This window comes from Mytilus californianus, unplaced genomic scaffold, assembly GCF_021869535.1.
Source record: "Mytilus californianus isolate M0D057914Y unplaced genomic scaffold, xbMytCali1.0.p SCAF_5, whole genome shotgun sequence".
Classification (NCBI taxonomy): Eukaryota; Metazoa; Mollusca; class Bivalvia; order Mytilida; family Mytilidae; genus Mytilus; species Mytilus californianus.
The window spans coordinates 115,364,805-115,387,597 of record NW_026262701.1 but is presented as its reverse complement, the minus strand read 5'-3'; the positions used below and the strand labels follow the sequence as shown (position 1 = coordinate 115,387,597).

The 22,793-nt window shown below is 33.4% G+C and overlaps 1 protein-coding gene across 1 annotated transcript; it reads left to right on the top strand.

Moving 5' to 3' along the window:
- The first annotated feature begins 4,770 nt into the window (after positions 1-4,770).
- On the top strand, positions 4,771-21,930 carry LOC127700734 (uncharacterized). Its single transcript, XM_052204378.1, has 7 exons — positions 4,771-4,833; positions 5,468-5,692; positions 6,389-8,909; positions 11,011-11,203; positions 12,388-12,692; positions 16,520-16,759; positions 18,179-21,930. Exons 2-7 carry the CDS (start codon positions 5,504-5,506, stop codon positions 20,176-20,178), a joined length of 5,448 nt encoding a protein of 1,815 aa, XP_052060338.1. The 5' UTR covers positions 4,771-4,833; positions 5,468-5,503; the 3' UTR covers positions 20,179-21,930.
- Positions 21,931-22,793: the final 863 nt, after the last annotated feature.

Genomic DNA, 22,793 nt, shown 5'->3' with positions numbered 1-22,793 from the left:
GGATGGATAAATACACTGCCACGTCCGGATTTTTTGTTTGTTTGATGTTTTTTCTGCTTTGTATCGATCTGATGAGTTAAGCCTTTTTCTATTGATTTTTATAGTTTGTTCTTATGTTGTGCTGTTACACCACTGTCCCAGGTTAGGGGAGGGTTGAACGCTCACAAACATGTTTAACACCGCCACATGCTTTATGTGATTATCCCAAGTCAGGAGCCTGTAGCTCAGTGGTTGTCGTTGGTTCATGTCTGTCATATTTATTTTTCGTAAATTGTTTTGTTTTAAATTAGGCCGTTAGTTTTCTCATTTGAATTGTTTTATATTTTTCCTGTCGGGGCCTTTTATAGCCGACTACACGGTATCGGTTTTTCTCATTGTTGACGGCCTATAATTGCTTACCTAAACTTCATTTGAACTTTGGTGGATAGTTGTCTCATTGGCAATCATACCACATCTCCTTATTTTTATATTGATGGCGAGTACCATTCATTACATTACACTACATTACGAATTGTAGAATCCTTAAGTTAAAAAAAATATTTTTTTACCACAGTCCTGTTTTTTTTCAATAAACATAAATTTGATCAACTATTTAAGGTAACAGGTACGAAAATGGGCTATCTTGCAGATTTTTATGAATTTTATGAAAACTATTAGTTCTCAAATCCGGTCCAACGAGATCTCTTGAAAAAAATGGGATTTTTCTACTCAAGAAAAAGATAACATAAACTGTATTTGGCAAAGCATTTCGTAATTTTCGGACCATCAATGCTCTCCAGCTACGTACTTTATTTTGGCTCTTTTAACATTTTTTTATTCTAGCGTCACTGATGAGTCGTTTGTAGACGTAACGCGCGTCTGGCGTACAAAATTTTAATCCTGGTATCTATGATGAGTCAATCAGAATTATTTGGCACAATATCAATTTATTATGTCGAGATGAATTGTTAATGTTAAAATTTAGACGGCGGGCATAATTTGTTGTACAGATGGTTTGAGAACCAGTGCAAATCACGTTATTTTTATAAATTACTCAACGCATTTCTTATGATTCGCACTTAAGTTAACTGCAAAATTTACTTTTTTTTTGTATAAATAAAAGGGAAGTTGGGTAAAATGTCCAAAACACAGCAACCTAAAATTAACAAAAACACAGCAACCCAAATAAAAAATAAAAAGAATACAGCAACCCCAAATAAACAAAAAGACAGTTAGAAGGCAACATATTGTACATGTGATTACTTGAGGAACTCCTAAAATAATAACTGTATGCCTTAATCAGCTCATGAAAAGTAAGAGCTTTCTAACATTATTTGAATTGGTATCGTTTAATATAGAGGACAGGGGATGACGCAGTCAATCAATTCATAAGTACTTCAAAATTCACAAAATATCAAATCTAATACAAAATGAAGTATTCAGTCGAGAAAGCATGAGAGAATGTGAAGATGGTTTTAAGTTGGAAATATGTGTTAAGTTTTCAACAGTCAAATTTATCATGGAAAGCTTATTTTCCCATAATATATAAAAACACACGACAAAACTGCTGGTACGCGCATATTTGAAATTGCTGTTGTTAGATAGATGGATTGATTGTTGTTTGCTTAACGTCCAGTAGCAAATGTTTCGTGCATATTCACGACCGGAACAAATTAGCAATAAATGCAACAGGTTTTGTAACGTGAGTCGACTAGGATGAAGGACTAGAATTTTAAAGAACAATGGAAAATGCAGATATATTGGATATGGGCCGAAATTTGCTTCGCAATAGACAACACAAGGATCCCTCAAAGAGTGTTTGCAATTGGTGTTTTTTTTTATCGTGCAGAGAGCGGGTCACTCTCTACACTCGAGGCATCGAGTTCAACGTCACCATTTGGAAACCTTTGCTGGTAAAAGAAATCGGCACATCATTCTTTGTAAGTTGTCCGGAAAAAACTTTGATTATTTTAGGAACTCATGTAACACCTAGATTATAAATCTATTATTAGATCAATAGGTATTATAAGTAATAAAGATTTACTGACAACAGGAAGTTTAAACAAAATGTATTTTGAAAGTGAACTAAGAATAAAAAATACACTTACTGTATTGTTACTTACTGTATAGAACAATAACTATAGTGCACTTAATGCTTTAAAAGTTTCTAACTATCAACCATCGTATTCAAAGAAGTTCTACATGAAAAATAAAAACCGGGAATTAGATGACAATGTGACAATAGACAAGTAAATTTTCGTGTAAGTTAGAAGTATGTATTGCGTAAAAGTTATGTCGACAATCAAAACCAGATGTAGTATTCGTTATTTATTGGTAAAAAAATGAAAATTTATTGCGTCCGAAGCGTGTTTCTGGATTTACCTTCATCAGAAACACTCATGGCCAAATATTTGAACGCCAAAGATGTATAAGAACTGAAACAGTTCAAGACCTATATGAACAAAAAGGACTCCGAAAATAATAAAACAAATCCATCTAAGGTCAACTTTACCTGAGGAAGTTGAAGCCTTAGTTTCTTTATAATTTCTAAATTTAGAAACGGACAATTTTAGAAAGGTTTGTTATAAATCATGTCAGTACCGAAGTACTGATTACTGAGCTGATGATACCCCCGGGGACTGATAGACCACCAGCAGCGGTATCGATCCGGGCCAGTGCTGTAAAATTGAAAACAACACGTTATATAAATTTCATCCTCTGAGGCGCTTTTCTGGATTTACCTTTATCATCAGGAACGCTCAAAGCTGAATATTTAAATGCCAAGGATGTATAAGAACCGAAACAATTGAATAGCTAGCTGTTACCAAAAAGAACAAAGTTTAAATTGTGAAATTAGAAACATACTTCAAATTGTCTTACTTTCAATATTCACGAAGAAAATGCTCAAACAATGCAATTGTGTGTTAAAGGCAGATTTCTTATCGTTTCTGTTTAACCTATTCACAACTTTTATAGACTAGGGAAGATTTAGAGTTTGACATATTGTATAGAAAACTGTCTATTTTTAAAGACTGTATGTTGCCCTTTTGCATTAGGTTTTTTTACTGTTGGGTTGCTGTCTCATTGACGTTTACCACACACCTCCTTTCATTCATATTAAAGATTGTAACGTTGATCTTCAAATGTCGATCTCTGTTGGAGAGTTAAACAGAGAATCTTTCTATACATTAATTTTCAGAATGTTTCTGATACAATGCAGCCTTGTATTCATGATAAATGTCAACTAAATCTTACAATTTGTATTGTTTTTTTTTCAATTGATAACAATGAAGTGGTCGAGAACACCATGCTTTCGATTGTTATGTTTTGCTGAATTCGTTTCAATTTACGATTTATAAAAATAAGAAGATGTGGTATGATTGCCAATGAGACAATTCCCCACCAGAGACCAATGACATAGAAGTTAACAACTATGGGTTATCGTTCGTCCTTCAACAATGAGCAAAACCATACCATTATTTTGTATTTTTAGTCAGATATTCCAGTCAGTCCTAGTACGCGTATGGTGTATTGACTTGTTCCAGTTACAAGAACACCCAGCAAAAATAATTTTCTTTAGGTATGTCAGGAATATATTCGATAAGGATTCTTTTCATATAGAATAAGCACTCCTCGTCACCAATGACAAACACAAAATAAGTGATTGATATATATTATAAATTCTTATAATAGTGGCAACAAATCTACCTGGTTTAGGATTTGAGATATTAAGGATATAAAACATATATAGACCTATTCAAAAAGACTTAAAAGTTCCATTTGTTTTTCTTCTTTAAAAAGTCTGTATATGTTCTTGGAATTGTGCAAGATCGTATCTACATGTTCTGTTTATAACGTGCATTACTATATAAAATCTTCTGTGAAGTACAGTCAACTTCTTCAGGCAAAGTTGACCTCAGATGGATTTGGCTATTTTTAGGTCTTTTTGGTCATATAGCTCTTCAAATGTTTCAGTTCTAATACATTCTATGCTTTCCATTCTCAATTCTATCTCTAATATTCGGATTTGAGCGTTCCTGCGAAGGTAAATCCAGAAAAGCGGTTCGGACGCATAAAATTTATCAAGTTTTGTCTAAATTTTGTTCATCGAAATTACCATGTGGGACAGCAATATATGTATGTCAATGAGACATCAACAAAATGACACAATAAACCAAGAGACACAGAGACCACCATATTGTCTTCAACAATAGACAGATGTCATTACAATATGTTGCCCCAAAAGTCTAAAAATTTGCCATCAGCACCAATCCCGCAAACTTATGAATAAATATGAGGAGTTTGAAAAAGACATTTGCATGTATATTATTAGAAGTCGGACTTCTGATATTATTTAATCAATGTTATATGTTGTATAAATATATTTGCAATGCCTATCACTCTATGGTTTCTTCCTTTTCTGATATGAAGTATATAACCCAGTTTGCTCAACTGTATCGGATAATGTCGTACGCAAGGAAATCACCATCATTTAATCTTTAAATTTTTGTTCTTTTTGTTTTTGTTTTGATGAACAATTCTGATAAATCCACTACTTTCGGCGGCACATCATACAAGCTTCCTTATTCAAGCAATGCGTTAAAGCTATCGCAGATTCGAAAGAATTTCCTTAATTTGAATATCGGATTTGACAGTTGATTCTTTTTAACTCCGTTTGGGGATTTTCATTATTTTGAATTTAAATTTAGTTTATATTTAGCATTTAAGATTTATACATTACTATTTTATACCTTCCTTACGTTTAAATTTTGTAACATTTGATTTTGATTATTTCCCTTTATCTAGTTGGGAATTCTCTACTTTCGATTCAGAAAAAGGAAGTATTGCATATAGGTAAGCTATTTTATATATGTTAATAACTTTAGTTGTAGAATTCTCTGTTTTAAATTTAAAAATATCATTAAAATGTTCTATCTTTAACTAATGACAAACATTATTATCATTTGAATACAATGCCATCATTTATCGGACTTCAAATTGCATAGTTTCAAGACGATATCCAATGTTAAATGTTTGTTTTTGTGTTATTGGGTTGCTATCGCATTGACATACCCCACATCTCCATTTATTCAAACAGGCATTCCTACCATAAGAGCGATTTGAAGACTTTGTATATGCATATACGGCAGATTTGTTTGGGATAAAAGCAGGAAGCTATATTGAACTGTATCTGTTTTTCATTTCTCATTGCAACCTTTCATCTCATCGCTAAATGTTTGTCCCCTCCTACGAGTGAAAAGTTTGGTCCGTTGCCATCAATCGAATGTGTTTATGGAACTGTTTGGTGAGGAGGGTTGTCAGATGGTATAAAATGAGCTTATTTAGGGGCAGAATTCAACAAAACATTATAGACATTGGCGTACAAAGAGAATATTTAAGTGATCTCGGATCTATTATGTTATGATATTTCAGCTGTTGAAGGCATTTATATATTATACATGTTATATACATACACACATTTTTATAGAATCACCGAGTATTTGAATCAAAACTTAGCTTCTGTATGGATATGGATGAAGATGAAGAAGAAAACAGTCTTGTGACCGGGATTGTGTGCAATGGACAGAAGACCAAAAACTCAAAAATTTCTTTCATCTGGGGATCTCCTCTACACAGGATGACAGACGTCCACGAAACCGATCCTTATGATACTGTTGATCTGGACCATACTAATTCGAAATCAGCCAGTTACGTTAGTATGCAAGTTAATAATTATATAATAAAAGTACATGCAGGCAAATACTCGAAATTGATCACTTTAAAAACTTAGGGCAAATAAGTGCTGTTGAATAAGAATAAAATCACCACAAAAAATGTAAAATCCATTAAAGAGTTCATTTGTGTAGTACGATGGACATATGTTAAGTTTGATATTTGATTGTAGAAACAATGCATTGATCACAAATTCTTTTAGTTGCAATTTCTGGGAACACTTAAATATTTATGGACTCGGTGGTAGCAGCTCAGTGATTTCGATTGTAATGAACGTGCAGGTCCCTTTTTATAATACACCTTTTTTGTAATTTACTGGGAACAATGAAATAGTTTTATCCCAATACTTCAAATATCTATATGACAAATGTGTGAACGACCTGTTGAGTTTCGGAGGTATCTTAGTTGTTGTTCAAGTTCATAGACCTGAACAATTTAAATAAAATCCCCTCATTTCCGATAGTATTTGTGGAACGCAAACCTGTATAACACATGTATATCCGATTCAATGTTTTCTATGAATAAATAACAATATTGATCTGCACTTGATTAATCTAATTTTCAAGAAAAAATATTTTAACATTTCCCCTCCGAAAAAAAATTGTAATAAAATGATAAGAGTTAAACGCATACTGACTGTATGCTTACCTCTAAATTTGATAATATTATTATACAGAACCAGACAACCAAATTTACATCAAACCAAATAAACTCCGAGGAATCACAATACCATTCCGACACTGATAATTCACAGAACACTTTTGCTTTATTTGGATACGATAACCTGGGAGATATAGATAACTCTGACGAAGAGACCTGTGAAACGAGTCAAGACAAACACAGCAACTATTTATTTCAAATGAAAACCCAGAAATATCAAGAAGAACATAACTGGTCACTTGAAAAAGTGAAAGTAACTCGTACAAATGTACATCCTGGAGCATCAGAGAAAATGGAGGAGGATAAAAAGGAGAATAACGCCTCGGAAATGATTTCCTGCGATGAAACGAGTCGCAATCATGTTAACCAAAGAATAAACGATAAGACAGGAACATGCGAGGAAAACTTGATATTAGATGGTGAATACAACTGTGATATGACTTCTACAAAAACAGCGACATTCAAAGAAAGGACCAATTTCGAAGAAATTAATCAAAAAGCCACAAATAGTCGAGAGAATATGTACACAGCAACACTCTCTGGAAACGAAGAACCGCAATCAAATCAGTCAAGTATTACTTTCATTAAAGGAGAAGGCGAAGGAGAAATGATATCTGAAAATGAAAACTGGATAGAAAATGACGACATAGAAAAGTCATCTCATGAAAATGAAAGTCATATCAACAAGAACAAAATGGAAACTTTAGTTTTAGAAACACCTATCAAATCAGAAGATGAAACAGAAATCAGCCATGACATAACCAAGCAGACCCTAGAAAATATAGATGAGTCATATCATCAACAGGAAACAGAGTGTAATGATGCTTCGACCCGAGCATCTAGTGAAGACAGGGAGATGGAGGCGCCCAATGCAAAGCAGATGGTACAATATCAGAAGGAAATGTCACATGATGTTGTAGAAGTTAACCCTTTTCGACCAATAAATGAACCAGATTTGTATTCAGCTAAAACTGAAGATTCTCTCCTTGCACTCGACAATAAGGAATATATTGCAAACAATCATGAACATCGTCAGTATGCGAATTCATTTGAAATTTCTTATCAGACTACTGAGCATGATAGTACGGGTGTAGAATTTTTGTCAGCATCCAATGAAAATCCTGGAAATAAATTACAACATCCATTAAATGAGAACGCAAATGAATCACAGACAGAAAACAAAATGTACGTAAATGAGGAGGAATTAGAATCCTCAAATGAAGAACCATTTAATCAGAGAGAACATGATATCAAGTCGGAATTATCAATTGACTTCTCAGCAAAGACAAAAGAGGACTCGAGTCCATCAGTTGGAAAACACAATCCGATCTTCAACAAAGCATTTACGCCAACGATTTCGGAAAAAGAAAAATTAACAGATAACTATTTTACACGTGACACCGCAGGAAAATTCAGTCAAAGTAAAGGGAAAGATGACATAAGTAGAAAAGGGAACAATGTGTTTCACTGCAATATCAAATCATCTGAAAGTGGAAAGCAGTCTTCTTTTCAAGAGCATATACATTCAAGTAAGAAATCAAAGGGACCAGAAGTGAAGAAAGAATTCGATAATTCTGTAAATTTTATGAAAGATTTATGTCTTATAGGATCAAGACACTTGAAAAAGATCAAAAGCCAACAAAATGATGGAGAGAATATAAGCAGAGCTTCACAGTCGAACTTTTTTCCTTCTATGGAAAACAGACTTACAGATATTGAGTCTGAATTAGTTAATGTTATATCTAGGGATAGGAATGATATCTTAAACGATGAAGAGTCTACCGAAGATAAACAGTCAACTAAATTATCGTACAACAATGCGAACGTTGATAGGTTTTCACTTGCGGATAGATATGAAACTTCAGAAACTACCACAGAAACGGAAAGATGTAATGAGTCGGAAGAGAATCATTCTAAATATGCATTTACAATTACACATTTTGGAAACACAGACGAATTGAACGGTGGCCAACGTAGATGTATATCAATTAAATTTGACAATTATGGAGAGTCAAAATCAACGAATGCGTTTGAACGAAATCAAAACATTACATTCAAGTATAAAACCCAAGATCCGGAAATTGAGCTATCAAGTAGCCAATATAAAGATGCTGTCACGACTAAATCTTTTCCCAAGCACACGGAAAATGATCAAAAGTTACCCAAATTCACTGACCGGGAAAACTCTTTTGAAATGCAAGCAAATCAACCTTGGAGCATTGAACCTAATCAATCCTGGAGTCAAGATAGACATGACCTACGGAATGCTAAATACAACTCGACGCCTCAATACCACCAAAGTTCGATGAGTGATCCATTTATCAGAACTGACTTCCTAGAAAATGAAACCAGTTATCCTAATGGTAATTCGGAAACTCATGACCAACGAGATGAACAGCTTCATAGTCCACAACACAACCAGCTCGAAAGATTTCAGTTGAATTCTTCGAGTAATCCTGTATCGAATAAGCCGCTAGAGAGTGAAAACAGAAGTCATAGTCGAAGGTCATGGTATGCCACTGATCATTCTCCAGAAGGTAAATTATGTTGTTAGATTTTTTTAAGTATTTCAATTGAATGTGTGGTCAAATTGCTTGATATTTAGATATCCAGTTCAAATGTATGTTGTGAAAGAGAGGCGAAAGATACCAAAGGGACATTCAACATTGAGAACAACATAAAATTGAGAATGGAAATGGGGAATGTGTCAAAGAGACAACAACCCGACCAAAGAGCAGAAAACAGCCGAAGGCCACCAATGGGTCTTCAACACAGCGAGAAAATACCGCACCCGGAGGCGGGCTTCAGCTGGCCCCTAAACAAAAATGTGTACTTGTTCAGTGAAAATGGATGTCACAACTCCAAAACATATAAATGAACTAAAATTTAAAAACATACCAAACCAGCAAAGGCCAGAGGCTCCTGACTTGGGACAGGCGCAAAAAACATGTTTTGTGAGATCTCAACCCTCCCCCTATACCTCTAGCCAATGTAGAATAAACAAACACACAGCAATACGCACAGTAAAACTCAGTTTAAAAGAAGTCCGAGTCCAATGTCAGAATAGGTAACAAAAGAAACTAAGCAAAATGACAATGATACATAGTTTCAGATTATAGGTAGGTACTGATATTCGTTTCGAAAATAAAATGTGGAAAAGACATAAAACAGTGCACAAAAAACTACACAGAAAATTAAAGACTGAGCAAGCAACACGAACCCCTGCTCCAATATTTGCATCCGCCATGTAGCTTGTGCTAGTCAACATTCTGTTTTAAGCCTCAATCGACGATAAATTGATACATATTTTCCGTAGCGGTTAACAATGGGATAGATGGAATTAAAATAGCCACTTAACCATGAAGTATTTCATTAAATTTGCTTTCAGTAACTGCATTTATCCCTTGATACGACATTGTTTGCCTTCACATGAACTTGTGTTTTTGAAATCTATTATACCAGTATCATAAGAAAAAAGTAAAATAACAAAATACCGAACTCCAAGGAAAATTCAAAACGGAAAGTCCCTCACAGCGTTAAGTACTTTTCCCTTACTAATTTTTATTGGATGTTCTTTGTTATATGTTTAACTTTTCTTATTCAACTGCTCGATATCTCGAAAAAAAATTAGTTTAACCTGCCATATCTTCATGTTCTTTTCCAAATAAGGAACCTCGTCAGTAATAGTTATGAATCGATGATTTTAGTGCTGCATCTTTTTTCGTCACTTAAAAGCAAATTACCTGCCTGTGTAATATAAGGAAAGACTAGTGGGTATACACACATTTCCACGTTTCTCGTTTTTGCCATGGCATTATATAGAAAGAAGGAGATGTGGTATGATTGCCACTGTTTGTCAGTTTGTTTTCGACTTATGAGTTTGAATATCCCATTGGTATCTATCACCTCTCTTTTTCCACCTTCACTTATTAATTGATTTCTGTTCTGAATTTTGGTCGTTGTCAAGTTTTAAACAAAGAGCAGTAGAATTGATAAGGCTTTTGTTTTATGCCCCCGCCGGGGGCATTACGTTTTACCCTTGTCCGTCTTTACGTCCGTACGTCCCGAAATTGGTTTCCGTTCTCTAACTTTGCTTCAACCAAATGTTATGAAACTTATACCCAATGCTTATTACCACAAAACACAGGTCAAGTATGAATTGTGGTGGCGTCACTTTTACCGTTCTAAAGTTATGACCCTTCACAAATGGAAAAATTGCTGAATTTTTTCGTTTCCATTCTCTTACTTAAGTTTGCCTCAACCAAATGATATGAAACTTATACACAATGCTAATTACCACAAAACTCAGATCAAGTACGAATTTGGGTTTCGTTACTTTTACCGTTCTTGAGTTATGTCCGTTTATAACTTTATATGCAAGCGGGGGCATCATCTGTGTCCCATGGACACATTTCCCATTTAATTTTATAAGCAATGGGATAATTACCAAATTCATATGTCACCTACTGTAAAAATGATATTGTGTTTCTTGTCATATGATTGTGTTTTCTTGTAATATTGACTGAAAACAATACAATAAAAACAAAAAGAAAAAGAAATTGAGACATACAGAAATTTTGATGGTAACAACATTGTTGTTGAAAATACATGAACATGTAAATCTATACCAATTTTTAGGTGATTGCCATTGTTGTAAGTGTACGGTAAAACAGCATCTATCTTTACTAACTGAATATATGGAAAAAATGGGATATGATGTAAAGAATGTTTCTGGAGATGGAAACTGCTTATTTACTGCTATTGTTGATCAGCTGAGAATCAATGGTGACTTTTCTTATACGCATGACAATCTTCGTAAAAGGGCAGTGCAGTAAGTTATTATAAGTTCAGTATCTGGCATTCTGATAGAACAAATACTTCTCTTCTTATTTCAAACAGTATCTCTGAAATGGTAATTGAACTTGTACACAAAGTGAAAACTAAAAAACACGTAAAAATGGATGAGGTATTAACATGATATTAACACCTACAATTTTGCTGTAAAGGTATTATATGGGGGTCAGAATAGATATCGGGAGATTCAGTTATAAGTATGGTGCATCTAACAATTGATCGATGATCGCGAGAAAGTTAGTCAAATTTAATTGTGGGGATGTCTAATTATCACATGATCGCCTTGTTTACGTTTTCCCATTGTTAGATAGGTTTGATATTTAGAAAAATAAAGATAACAAGTGACAAATTTAAATTGTCTCAAAAAAGGGTACTGCCAATTTTCCTTTAAAAGAGAGACGAAAGATACCAGAGGGACAGTCAAACTCATAGATCGAAAACAAACTGACTACGCCATTTATTTCACAACAAGGCCATTTTCAACATGTCTATTAAGCTTTACTTAAATTCACATAATTACAGCTTATAATGGGTATAAATACTTAAAGATGTCCAACACTGCAATTTTGTAGGTTTTGATACATTGTAAGACATTATCGCGAAATTAATATGGACATTCTTATCAAAAACAAAATTATACCAATTAGAAATGTAGCTATGTTTTGTCTTTCAGATACAAATTAATTCATATTGGTTTAGGATGATCTACGATGTAAAATTTGAAATCCCATATTTTGATAATTAAAAACTGTATTTAGAATATTTTAGGACTGGATTATATATTGAATTTAAAGATATGTGTAAAGTTGTTGTTTAATTTTCAAGGTTTATTATTGAATATACTGTAACAACTTTCGGGTTTTGATCCTGTTAGTGAAAGAAATTCATTGGTAATTGGCCGTTCCTCTTTCTTTGAAAGTTCGTCAAACAGTTTGCGTGTGAAAACAAAAAGAATTTAAAGTGTTGGAAATAATATTAAAGATAGAACACAGAATTGACTAAGTATATTCCGTTACTGATATAATATTCAAAGAAGGAACGCAATCTTCCTAAATGTATACAGATTTTATAAAGAAAGTACGAAATTCAGCAGAAATTCTCTAAATGAAATTTAACTTTACACTTTGTATTATTTTGCGTACTACTTTTTATTTATAACAGATTTTTAAGACAGAGACCACATGTTGATGAGGAAACACATCTTGAATCTTTCCTTACTAATGAAACATGGGAAGAATACCTTGCAAAGATGGAAATGGATGGTCAATGGGGAGATGACATCATGCTGAAAGGGATCTCTGAGCTAACTGGGAGAAAGATAGTAGTGTATAGTTCATTTATGTCCAGGACTGAAGTAACGCCTACAAATCTTTTTGAAAAGAATGAGTTATTTATTGGACATATACAGAATCTGATGCATTTTGTCAGTCTTAGACCACAGTTTTGGGAAATGATGTGGCCAATGCGTAAGTTATCCCCTGTTATACACGAATACTATTCCATGTGTTGCATGCATTTTATTTTATTGTGTTATTGCATCATGGTGTAATTGTTATTAGCCCGTAAGGGACGTATTATGTATGGTATACCGTAGTCTGTTCGTATGTCACCACTTCGTACAATATTCTATGCCTATTAGTTAATACTGTTTTCAAATTTGCCTTAAACAATTCTCATGGAATTTAACACAACATTACGATTGACGAAAGATAACTCTCTTTTAATTTTGAATCGTGTTTGGTCTGTCGTTCCATTGTTCGAGTGCTATAACAATCAGATTTAGGACATTTTTTTTTACATATTATAGAAAAACGATATGGGGTATCCATCCATGACATGCACAGCAAAAAACACACAAAAAGCAAAGGAACAGCGCTTTTATTGCTGTTCTTCATCTCAAAGTCACAGGGAGGCCTTTAACACGCAGCAAATAACTCTCACCTCACTGCGAGTCTAAGAGTTTTCTTAGATCAATTTTCTTAACACTGTACATTGTTGTTGGAATTGACAAAAGAATTTTTGTTTTATTTGTCGTTCTTTAACTGTCAGATTTAAGGCATTTATTCACATACTACGCGCTTACTAGAGTATACTTTGATTGATTTTTTTCATAACTTCACGCTGTTATCTGGATTACAGGACTTTAACGGTCAGATTGTTTTTCATTTTTCACCCGTTATACGCTAACTTGAGTATGTATACTTGGATATGTTTGGTTGAACACATAAATTGTTTGTTGTAATTTAAAAAATGCCTTTTAATTTTGAAAAAAAAAAAATCCGATCCCCCCTCAATTTATAGGACTAGCACTAGCATTAATATGCTCGGGTTAAATTACTTCAAACTGAAAATTGTTGGGATAGCTAGGTATAGACTCAATTTCGATTTTGAAAACAGTCATATATTGGGCAGTATTTATACGCCTGAGGATATCCTCATGCAACTTGTACTATAGTGCCAATTAACTGACTTCTGACCAAATACAAAAACGTGAAAAACGAAGACAATGATACTTTTTCCTAATGGGTTAAAATGGTGAGGTTGTTTATACAAATCAGAATAGAAAAGATTAATGTGACGTCTAACTCGAAAGACCCAAATAATACTAATCATCTGCCTTAAATCTGTGACAAATTTGTTTTCTTCTTACGGGCAAAGTCCTAAACAACATCATTTAAATGAAGTAATTCAAGTTATATAAATTGCGTAATAAGGTTATTGAGTATTGGCAATTAACTTGGAAACCCAACATAATTTTACTCCGACGAAATTTTCTGTAAAGAGGAAACCCCGAACACTCATAATTATGTTTTGTGTTCATTTTGGAATTTAAGAAAAAGGATATAAATGCCCTCAATATACTGGAAGTCCAAATACAGTTGCCGGGTCTGCCAAATGCTCCACAAATACCTCTTTCCAAATTACTAACATCGAGCCTACCATCAATTTAAACCGAGCGTCATACTTACTGTGAATATTCCATTCTAGGGTGGTATGAATCCGTTGTGGATACTAAAATGTCCAACCCTCTAAATCTGTTAAAGCAAAAACAGTCGAAATCTCTTTCATCGTGCATAAGAAAAAAATATTTTTCTCCATTTCACACATGTTTTCTTCATTCCAAACTTACAGATAGTTTGGAAGAATAATTCCATGTCCAGTCATGATTCATAAAAAAGAGTAGCAAGGATTAACAAATATCATCATTTAAGAAGAGAAAAATCATACTTAAAAAAATACCGAACTCTACGGTAAATTAAATAAACTGCTTCGCTGAGCGCAGCTAGATACGCCCGCAGAGGTCCAACCCTGAACAGTTGGGGCAAAAATGGACACAATATTCAAGCTTGATTCAGGTCTGAATTTGGATTGTAATTAAATATTTGACATATTAAAGGTTTCTGAATAAATGTAATCAAAGAACTTGAAATTGGTTATATGAATTGAATTTATATTCAATTAAGGATTTCTTGCTGTTGTGCAATACTTAGTAAATCTGTTGTCAGACTATAAACAAATAAAGTTCAATTAATTCTCAAAGTCATATTAGAAATTTATGAAAATAAAAATGGAGCTTACATCAATAGATATACACAATTCACCAAAATTTCATGAGAATTGGTGACAGCATTTTTGAGTTATTGTCCGAAAACTGGAAAATCACCCCTTCTTTTAATGAATAAAACCCCATAACTCAGAAATGTAAAATGTAAAATTTATAAAATTCTAAAGGGAGCTTACATCAATACATACAAACAATTCACCAAAGTTTCATAAGAATTGCTGAAAGCATTTTTGAGCTTTTGTCTGAAAACTGCAAAAATCCCCCCTTTTTTATGAATAAAACCCTGTAACTTGGGCACGTAAAAACTAAATTTTATAAAAAATGAAAGGGAGCTCACTTCAATAGATATAAACAATTCACCAAAGTTTTATGCAAATTGGTTAAAGCATTTTTGAGTTAATGTCCGACATGTTGACGACGGACAGACGGACGGACGGACGGACAGACAGACAGACGGACAGACGGACAACGGTATACCATAATACGACCCGTAAACGGGCGTATAAAAATATGAAGTCCATAAAAAAACTGACAAAATCAAACGTTAGACTTTATTTACCAACGAAAAGAATGGAAAACAACTGTCATATTCCTCACTTGGTGCAGGCATTTTCCGAAGAAAATGGTGGGTTAAAAACCCTGTTCTCAACACTTTGCGTCGGTTGTCTTTCGTCCGTTATTTTTAACAAAAATCTTTCCTGAAACTACAGGCAATTGAAACCATACTTGGTCACAGTTATCATTGGGATATAAACTATAAACGATATGTGTCCGATGATCCCGAATTCTAAACAAACATCACTGTAAAGGCTATATATAAAACAGGGGTAAGATGCAAGTATTGTCTATTAATTATCTTGAAAACCGCAATTTTGTAGGGACCTACTGTCTATTTGACCAAAATTGCCAATCTTGAAAACCTAGATCTTGTAGGGACTTGCTGTCTATTTTGACCAAAATTGTCAACGACTCCTAATTGGAGCTACTGACCTTTAATAACATTATATCATCACTAGTCAAAATGAATGGAATCGTCAATCGATTCCTCACATGAGTTTTTGTCCCTTTATCACAATTTTAACCATTTGTATGCGTTTTTGCTTAAAAACTTCAGAAACTCTGTTCAGCAAAATTGATCAGAGAAGAAAAATATTTTGTCCCACATAGTTTCCATTTAACACATCGACTTATGTTTTATTGCCCACTTGGTATTGTCTCCATTTTTGATTCTTTTACTCCCATTGTTAAATTTTGTTAGTTCCTAATAAAAGCAAACCAAAACAACCGTTTCGAGCACAAGTATTTTCATATGAGTAATTTTAGTATTATCACGGACATCATATCACTACCGATGAACAGTTGGTACCCAATAGTTTATTCGTTCAGTAATTCTTTGGCATTGGCATGATTTAGTTCAATCGTAATACAATGTTTTCTGTAGTTCTATAGTTTTAACGAAGCTAAATCAATGTTCGACCTCCCTGGGCTAAGAGGAATATAGGTTTTAAAAAGTTTACGACAGACAATAGACACCCAGTGATGGCAAAAGTTGAGATGGCCCAGAGTGACTGGTGAGTTAAAACACCATCATGGAAGTCATTGTCAAAATTGAAATTGCGTGTGCTCAATGTTGCTGGTTTAAATACATTACCAAATGGACACAAGTTTATATTTGTTTGTAAGGCCGTGAACTGATAATATGCTCTAAAACTGTTCATGTTTTAACAGGAGCATTGCTACGACACAAAGATCAAATTATTAGTGATTTGAATTTCAAATTTCATTTGGATTCTGCAATTGCTGTATCTAGTCATGAAGAAGCTATGAAAAAGATTGCAAAGATGAGGGAAAGTCTCAGCACAGGTGACATCGATACTTTTCAGAAAGTACAAGAAGAAATTGACGCTCTACAAATTCACAGTACATCAGTGTCAAAAGGAATGGACGAACTTTTCAAGGAAACCCCTGGTAAGTTTTATTTTCTTGGAAGTATACTGCATTTTTAGCGTCACCTGGTTTAAAAAAAAGATGTAAAAAAGGAATATGTGCTAATAATTATCCATGTACTAATCATAAACAGAAAATCATATCAACGCCAAGAAAGGATTTCAATGCTTAAACAAATGTGGTTTATTTTTGAATGACAGGGGCGTGGCTATGCCAAAATGAAGTTGATACGTTGAAATTCCTGACCCCTTCCCATCTTTTAGGGTCGGGTAAATGATGCAAAATAATACCTTCTGTTCATTTCCCGGCATTTGAAGAAAACAAACATTTCACTTTTATGTTATTAAAAAAACATTCTTTTTATATTTACTTTGTAAAACAATGTGTGCCTGGAAAAAAATCCATTGCCCGTTTCCATGCACACATTTATGGCGTTGTCAGTTAATTTTCGACTTATGAGTTTGAATGTCCCTCTGGTATATTTCGCCTCTCTTTTAAAAGATGAAGTCCAATGGCATGCATGATTTGACGTCTCCTTGACATAGATCCATTCTTTATTATATAAATCGCAAAAAAGTCTTTTATTAGGGATAAACAGAATCGAGACCTACTTGGATATCACGTTCACGAACATTTGAATATGTCTAAAAGATGTGAAATCATATGTATTGATTCAAAAATCTTTTTGGTTAAATATATCCATGAATAGTAAAAAAAAAAATGTAACACGATATGGCATCATGCAAATGAATCTTTCAAAATTCTACCTAGTGCATGCAGAAATGTGTCTCATTGGAATATCGCAAAAATGAACCGTAGTCTATGGTTTAATTCGTTACCATTTAATATTTCATTTTGTCTGATATTATTTGCCATCTTCGGAAAAGATTTTCGGGTATGAAAAGGCCAAAACGTTGATTTATTCTCTTCAATCATATTAAAACAAAAGATTGTTATATTTGATGTGTTTCCCTGAGTTTTAGTTTGTAACCTGGATTTGTTTTTTTTTTCTCAATCGATTTATAAATTTCGAATAGCGGTATACTACTGTTGCCTTTATGTATCATTTATATGAAATAAGCATGATGTTGATTCCGTAATTGACGACAAAATTAAATCGATCAATTTGAAATAATACACAAAAAGTCATATACACATATCAAATTATTGGTTTTTAATACTGTGTTGTTTTATGAATATTTTGATTTTGGTTACATTCCTTGACGAAAAAACATACTCTTTAAAAGGGAATGTTTTTAACTATTCCCTGAATAAATGTGGATTATCACTGTTATACAAGACGCTTTAATATTCTAAACTATTTGAGAGCGGTTTGTTATTTTGGTATCCAAAGAAAATGTTTTATAACTTTCTTATATGTACTTAGTATCTTTTAATAATTTTGTTTTGCATTCACTAGTCATTATATTTTCTTTCTAGAAACAATGGACACTTTGGTGAAGCAGAAGTTTGAAATAGACAAATTAAGTAGTGTTCCTATGGTACATTTAACTTATCTACTTAAACTCCTTCTACCATCAAAGTATTTCCGCAATATATATGAACGTTTGGATAGTATTTTTGACGCACACCCAGAAATACTTACCAGAATTGGAAGTGGATCAATGGGTTTAAACAGAAGTCTGATGGACTTTACAGCAGTTATGCAACATTATGAACTACTAGAAAAAAGAACTCCAAAAGAGACAGAACCATTGTCTGTTACTTTTGTAATTAAGCTTCCCACACAAATGTATTCAATTCTTAATGATAATGAAGAACGGGGCATTTCGTTTGAAAGAAATCTAATACTTGATGATACAGAAACCTTACCGGGATATACACGTCTTCGTCCAACAAATACAGCTTACTGGTCTGGGTGCATCGAGTGGTTATCATGCCAAAATGCTTTCCTTCGTAGATTGAAATTAAAAGATGCTAGGCCCCCTAAAATAATTGAGGAATTTCCTGAAGTCTCATTCAAGTATTTTGATGGCTTAGATTGTGATATCTGGCCTAAACCAGCTCAATACTGGACGAAACGAAAACCTGTCTCTTGCTGGCCATCTGCAGAAAAAATAAAAGAGGCTTCTGAAAAGGGTTGCATCCTCATTAAACGTGCTCACGAATTTAGTGATTACCCAGATATTGAATGGCAGTTTATATTCACTGGAGCAGAAACGGTTCTAGTTGAGTCATTTACTAGTTCCATGATGTACTGTTTTCGTGTTTTTAAGGCACTTGTTGAACATCAAACGAGAACCCTTAAAGTCAAACTTAAAACGTACGGTCTTCTGACATCAATGTTTTATAGCAGCGAGCTTATTCCTGAGGATGCTTGGTCATCAAATCCTGGTGGTTGTATAATGTTTATAATTGCTTGGTTGTTACAAAGGGTTGCCGAGCGCATTATCCCAAATTACTTCATTCCAGAAAACAACATGATTGAGCATATGGAAGATTATGACCTAAGAAGCATTGAATATTGTTTGCAAGCTTTACGCTGGTTTCCGTTCCCCTCACTTTACTTTTTATTAGAACGCCATTCACTCCCAAACTTTTCCATGATTGATCAAATAGAATCTTCGATAGAAGACTATACAAAATCCAAGGACAAGCACAAATTAGTGGAAACAGTGTTCATACCGCTTTGTTTTACACTTGCTACAGCTAATATAAGGCAAAAAGTTTTACCATTTTACAACCAAGCTTTAGATTACTTAGAAGTAGGATTTGAACTGACAGAGGGAGTCACAGATGAAGAACACAGTACAACGTTCAATGATTTCATACTGTCGTTCTTGACATCAGTAAAAAATTCTGAAGTTATGTTGCCATTTGCACATTTAGTGGATAAAGTCAAGAAAACAAATTTAAGTCAAATAATGCTTAAAGATAAATCAGCGATGCCAATCTCGGGTATTCTTGGCTCAGAATATACGGGTCAATGGGGTCATGTGTATGTTGACGTCAGTGAAGACAAGTTCAATTCAATATATGAGCTAACTGGTGATCTGTTTAAAAACCAAGAATCAGAGGAATGTGCAGAGATCCTTCGATGCTCAATTTCTGTCCTTCAGAGAGATTTACAAGATGATGAAACTGACTATAGTGAGATCACTGATGAAAACAGAATGCAACAGCTAAAAAAAGCAAGGTATAAGCAAGTATACGTTACTCTATGGTACCTAGTGACATTCTACAAGCACTTATCCAAATGCTACGAAGCAATGAACAAATTAGAACTATTCCAAGAACATATCTATGACTATGAAGAAATTGTATGTCGCATCGATAGCCGCATACACTATGAAAATGTGGCAAACATATACCGACAATTAGGAAACCGAGAAAAAGCAAATGAGTTGGAAGACAAAGTGAAATCGATGAAAAATACTGAAGAACCCCGGGGTTCGAGATTTCTGATCATTATACCATAAATTGTCCCAATGTATTAATGGATACATCGATGTTCAGACTGTTGAGAAAAAGGAAAATATTGTACAGAAGTATTTCTTATTCAAAATATTAAGGGAGCTGCCATTTGATTTTTTTATGGGGTGGCTAGAATGAAAAATGTTGTCCTGCATTTTTTTTTTGGTTGTAATCTCTGTCCTGCCTTTTTATTTTTCACTCTATTCGGTCCTGCCTTTTTTTTTTTTTAGTTTATTCTGACTTTTTTTACATAAATTGTCATCCTGCCTTTTTTTTTACTCAAAACTCCTGTCCTGCCTATTTTTTTTTTTTAAATATCATTTTAGCCCCCCCCCCCCCATAAAAATCAAATGGTAGCTCCCTAATTGATTGAATATCTTGATTTCCTGATGTAACAATTATGCTTTCTAGATTACTATGTATTTTTATGAATTATCTTTCTGAGCAATATTAGTGAGTGCCATATGTGGGAGATCATTCATTAAGGTTTGGGGAGCACATTGTTTAATTTATTATTTCTATGATACTTCAAACACGATTTCCATGTAGATATTGCAAGACTTTTATATTATAATAGACTTTTTTATTTCCAAATGTGAAAAAAATTTGGACTGAACATTTCAAGCATTCAATTATTATCAGTGTTTACAATTAAGAGAAAAAATATTGACAGCCCCGAACATGTACTTACCATTTCTTTAACTGATCTCTGGGAACGAGATATTGTTATACTAATGAAATATTGACATACCGGTAAGATGACTACGGACATTGTTTGTTTTAAATTTATATCTTAACTGATTCAAGACAATTATAATCAACCCTTTTTTCTTTTCATTGGTCATTTAGTATCATTGTAGCACCAATCAGTAAGATAATTGTATTTTTAAATGTTACGATGTAGAAACAATGTCAAGTAATCCAAAGAATGGCTTCATTCAGACCATTTAGAAAGTACTGCGGTATTGGCATAATAAACTGGTATTATTTAATTGAAATTTACTGTTATTAAATTTTGGAAATCATTTTAAATGAAAGATTGAATCACACTAATACATAGTACTGATTCATTGTCTGAGCTTGGCTTTACTTTTAGTCCTTTTTGGTTTTAAAGCTCTTTAACGTTTGTATCAGGTTTTGGATTTTCAAATATTTTGGCCTCGAGCATTACTGAAGTGACATTAATTGTCGAAATGCACATCTTGTGCAGAAAAAACGGACCTGTTGATGTTATATCTTTCACTCGGTCAATACCTCTCCTGGTGGACTGTTATCCCCCAAGGGTACCACTAGCAAAGAAGCAAGTACTTCTGTACTAGCATGACAATACTGATACTGTTTTATTGAAAATTGCTGCCTTGTTATATTTTGGAAATAATTTCTAATGAAGGAATGTATCTTCGTCACGTCCTTTTTGGTTTTATCAGCTCTTCAGAGTTTGTATAAATTTTTTTTCTGATTTTTCAATTTTTTGGCCTCAAGGATCACTGACGAAACATTGATTGTCAAAATATGTATTTAGTTCAGTAAAAATTGGTACTGTTATTGTTATTTTATCTGTGATTTGTTTATATATATATATATGTTGAATTGATAAATTTGTGAATCTTCTATAATGATATAATTTTATAATTATGATAGTAGAGACATATAATACATGTTTTATGTATCAAGTTGTAAAAAAGATTTGTTTGAATTTTTTCTCCAAATATTGTATCCAATCTTCAGTTTTAAATATAGTCAAGATTAATTTGAAATATGTCTTATTAATATTGATTGAAATCAATGAGCTATCTACATCCTGATGAAAACTTGTTAAAGCTCTGATGCTGTAAACAGATTAGAATTGTAGTGCTTCTTGTACTCACTAGAATAATGTTGGCATCTGTGAAATAGTTTTAAAATAATTAGTTTTGGCAATAAAAATACTTTTGTAAACAAACTGAAATCATCAAAATTAATCAAGCAAATGACCCTGGTCAAGTCTTGTTTTTGTCAATCTTTTTGAATGTTCTACACTCCCATGCAGTGCTAATTTCTTATATTATCATTAAACCATGCTGTAATGGAGGGATGTACTGCTTAACTTCCATTTATTCCTACAATAACATTCTCCTCCTTATTATTTGTAAATCGGACTGTCATTAAATGGGTATAAAGCTTCATGTGAGCATTCTACACTGTGATACGTTTTCACGTTCTCACGTTCATCACTCATTAATTTTTATAGTAGGGGTTTCATCAGTGAGAAAACAGAACAACTTGTTTGTCTTTCTTTTTAAGAGTAGCATATAAAATGAGTGATTCAAAACTAAATTTTCAGGAAAGTTGTGAGTTCAATGCAATCATATTGCTAGGTTTCAGCAGTCCTGGTTTCATGGTCTGTACCTTATCAGATAATATATATTTTTGTGCTCCATACATATTATAAATTTTCAGTTATGTTCTGTTAATTTTACCAATATCAAAGTTGTAATACCCTCAGACAAAGTTGACCTTGCACTGTTCTGTCACATGACGTGTTTAGGCAGTTGTGGTTTTAATCCTCCAATACATTTCATATTTTGGGCTTTCCAAAATTTTAAGTCTCAAACTTCCCTGATAAAGATGATTTCAGAAA

Coding starts and splice junctions, on each gene's coding strand:
- LOC127700734 (XM_052204378.1), top strand. CDS start 5,504: ATGGATATGGATGAAGATGAAGAAGAAAACAGTCTTGTGACCGGGATT. Junction 11,204..12,387: donor CTTCGTAAAAGGGCAGTGCA/GTAAGTTATTAT, acceptor TATTTATAACAG/ATTTTTAAGACAGAGACCAC. Junction 12,693..16,519: donor GGAAATGATGTGGCCAATGC/GTAAGTTATCCC, acceptor ATGTTTTAACAG/GAGCATTGCTACGACACAAA.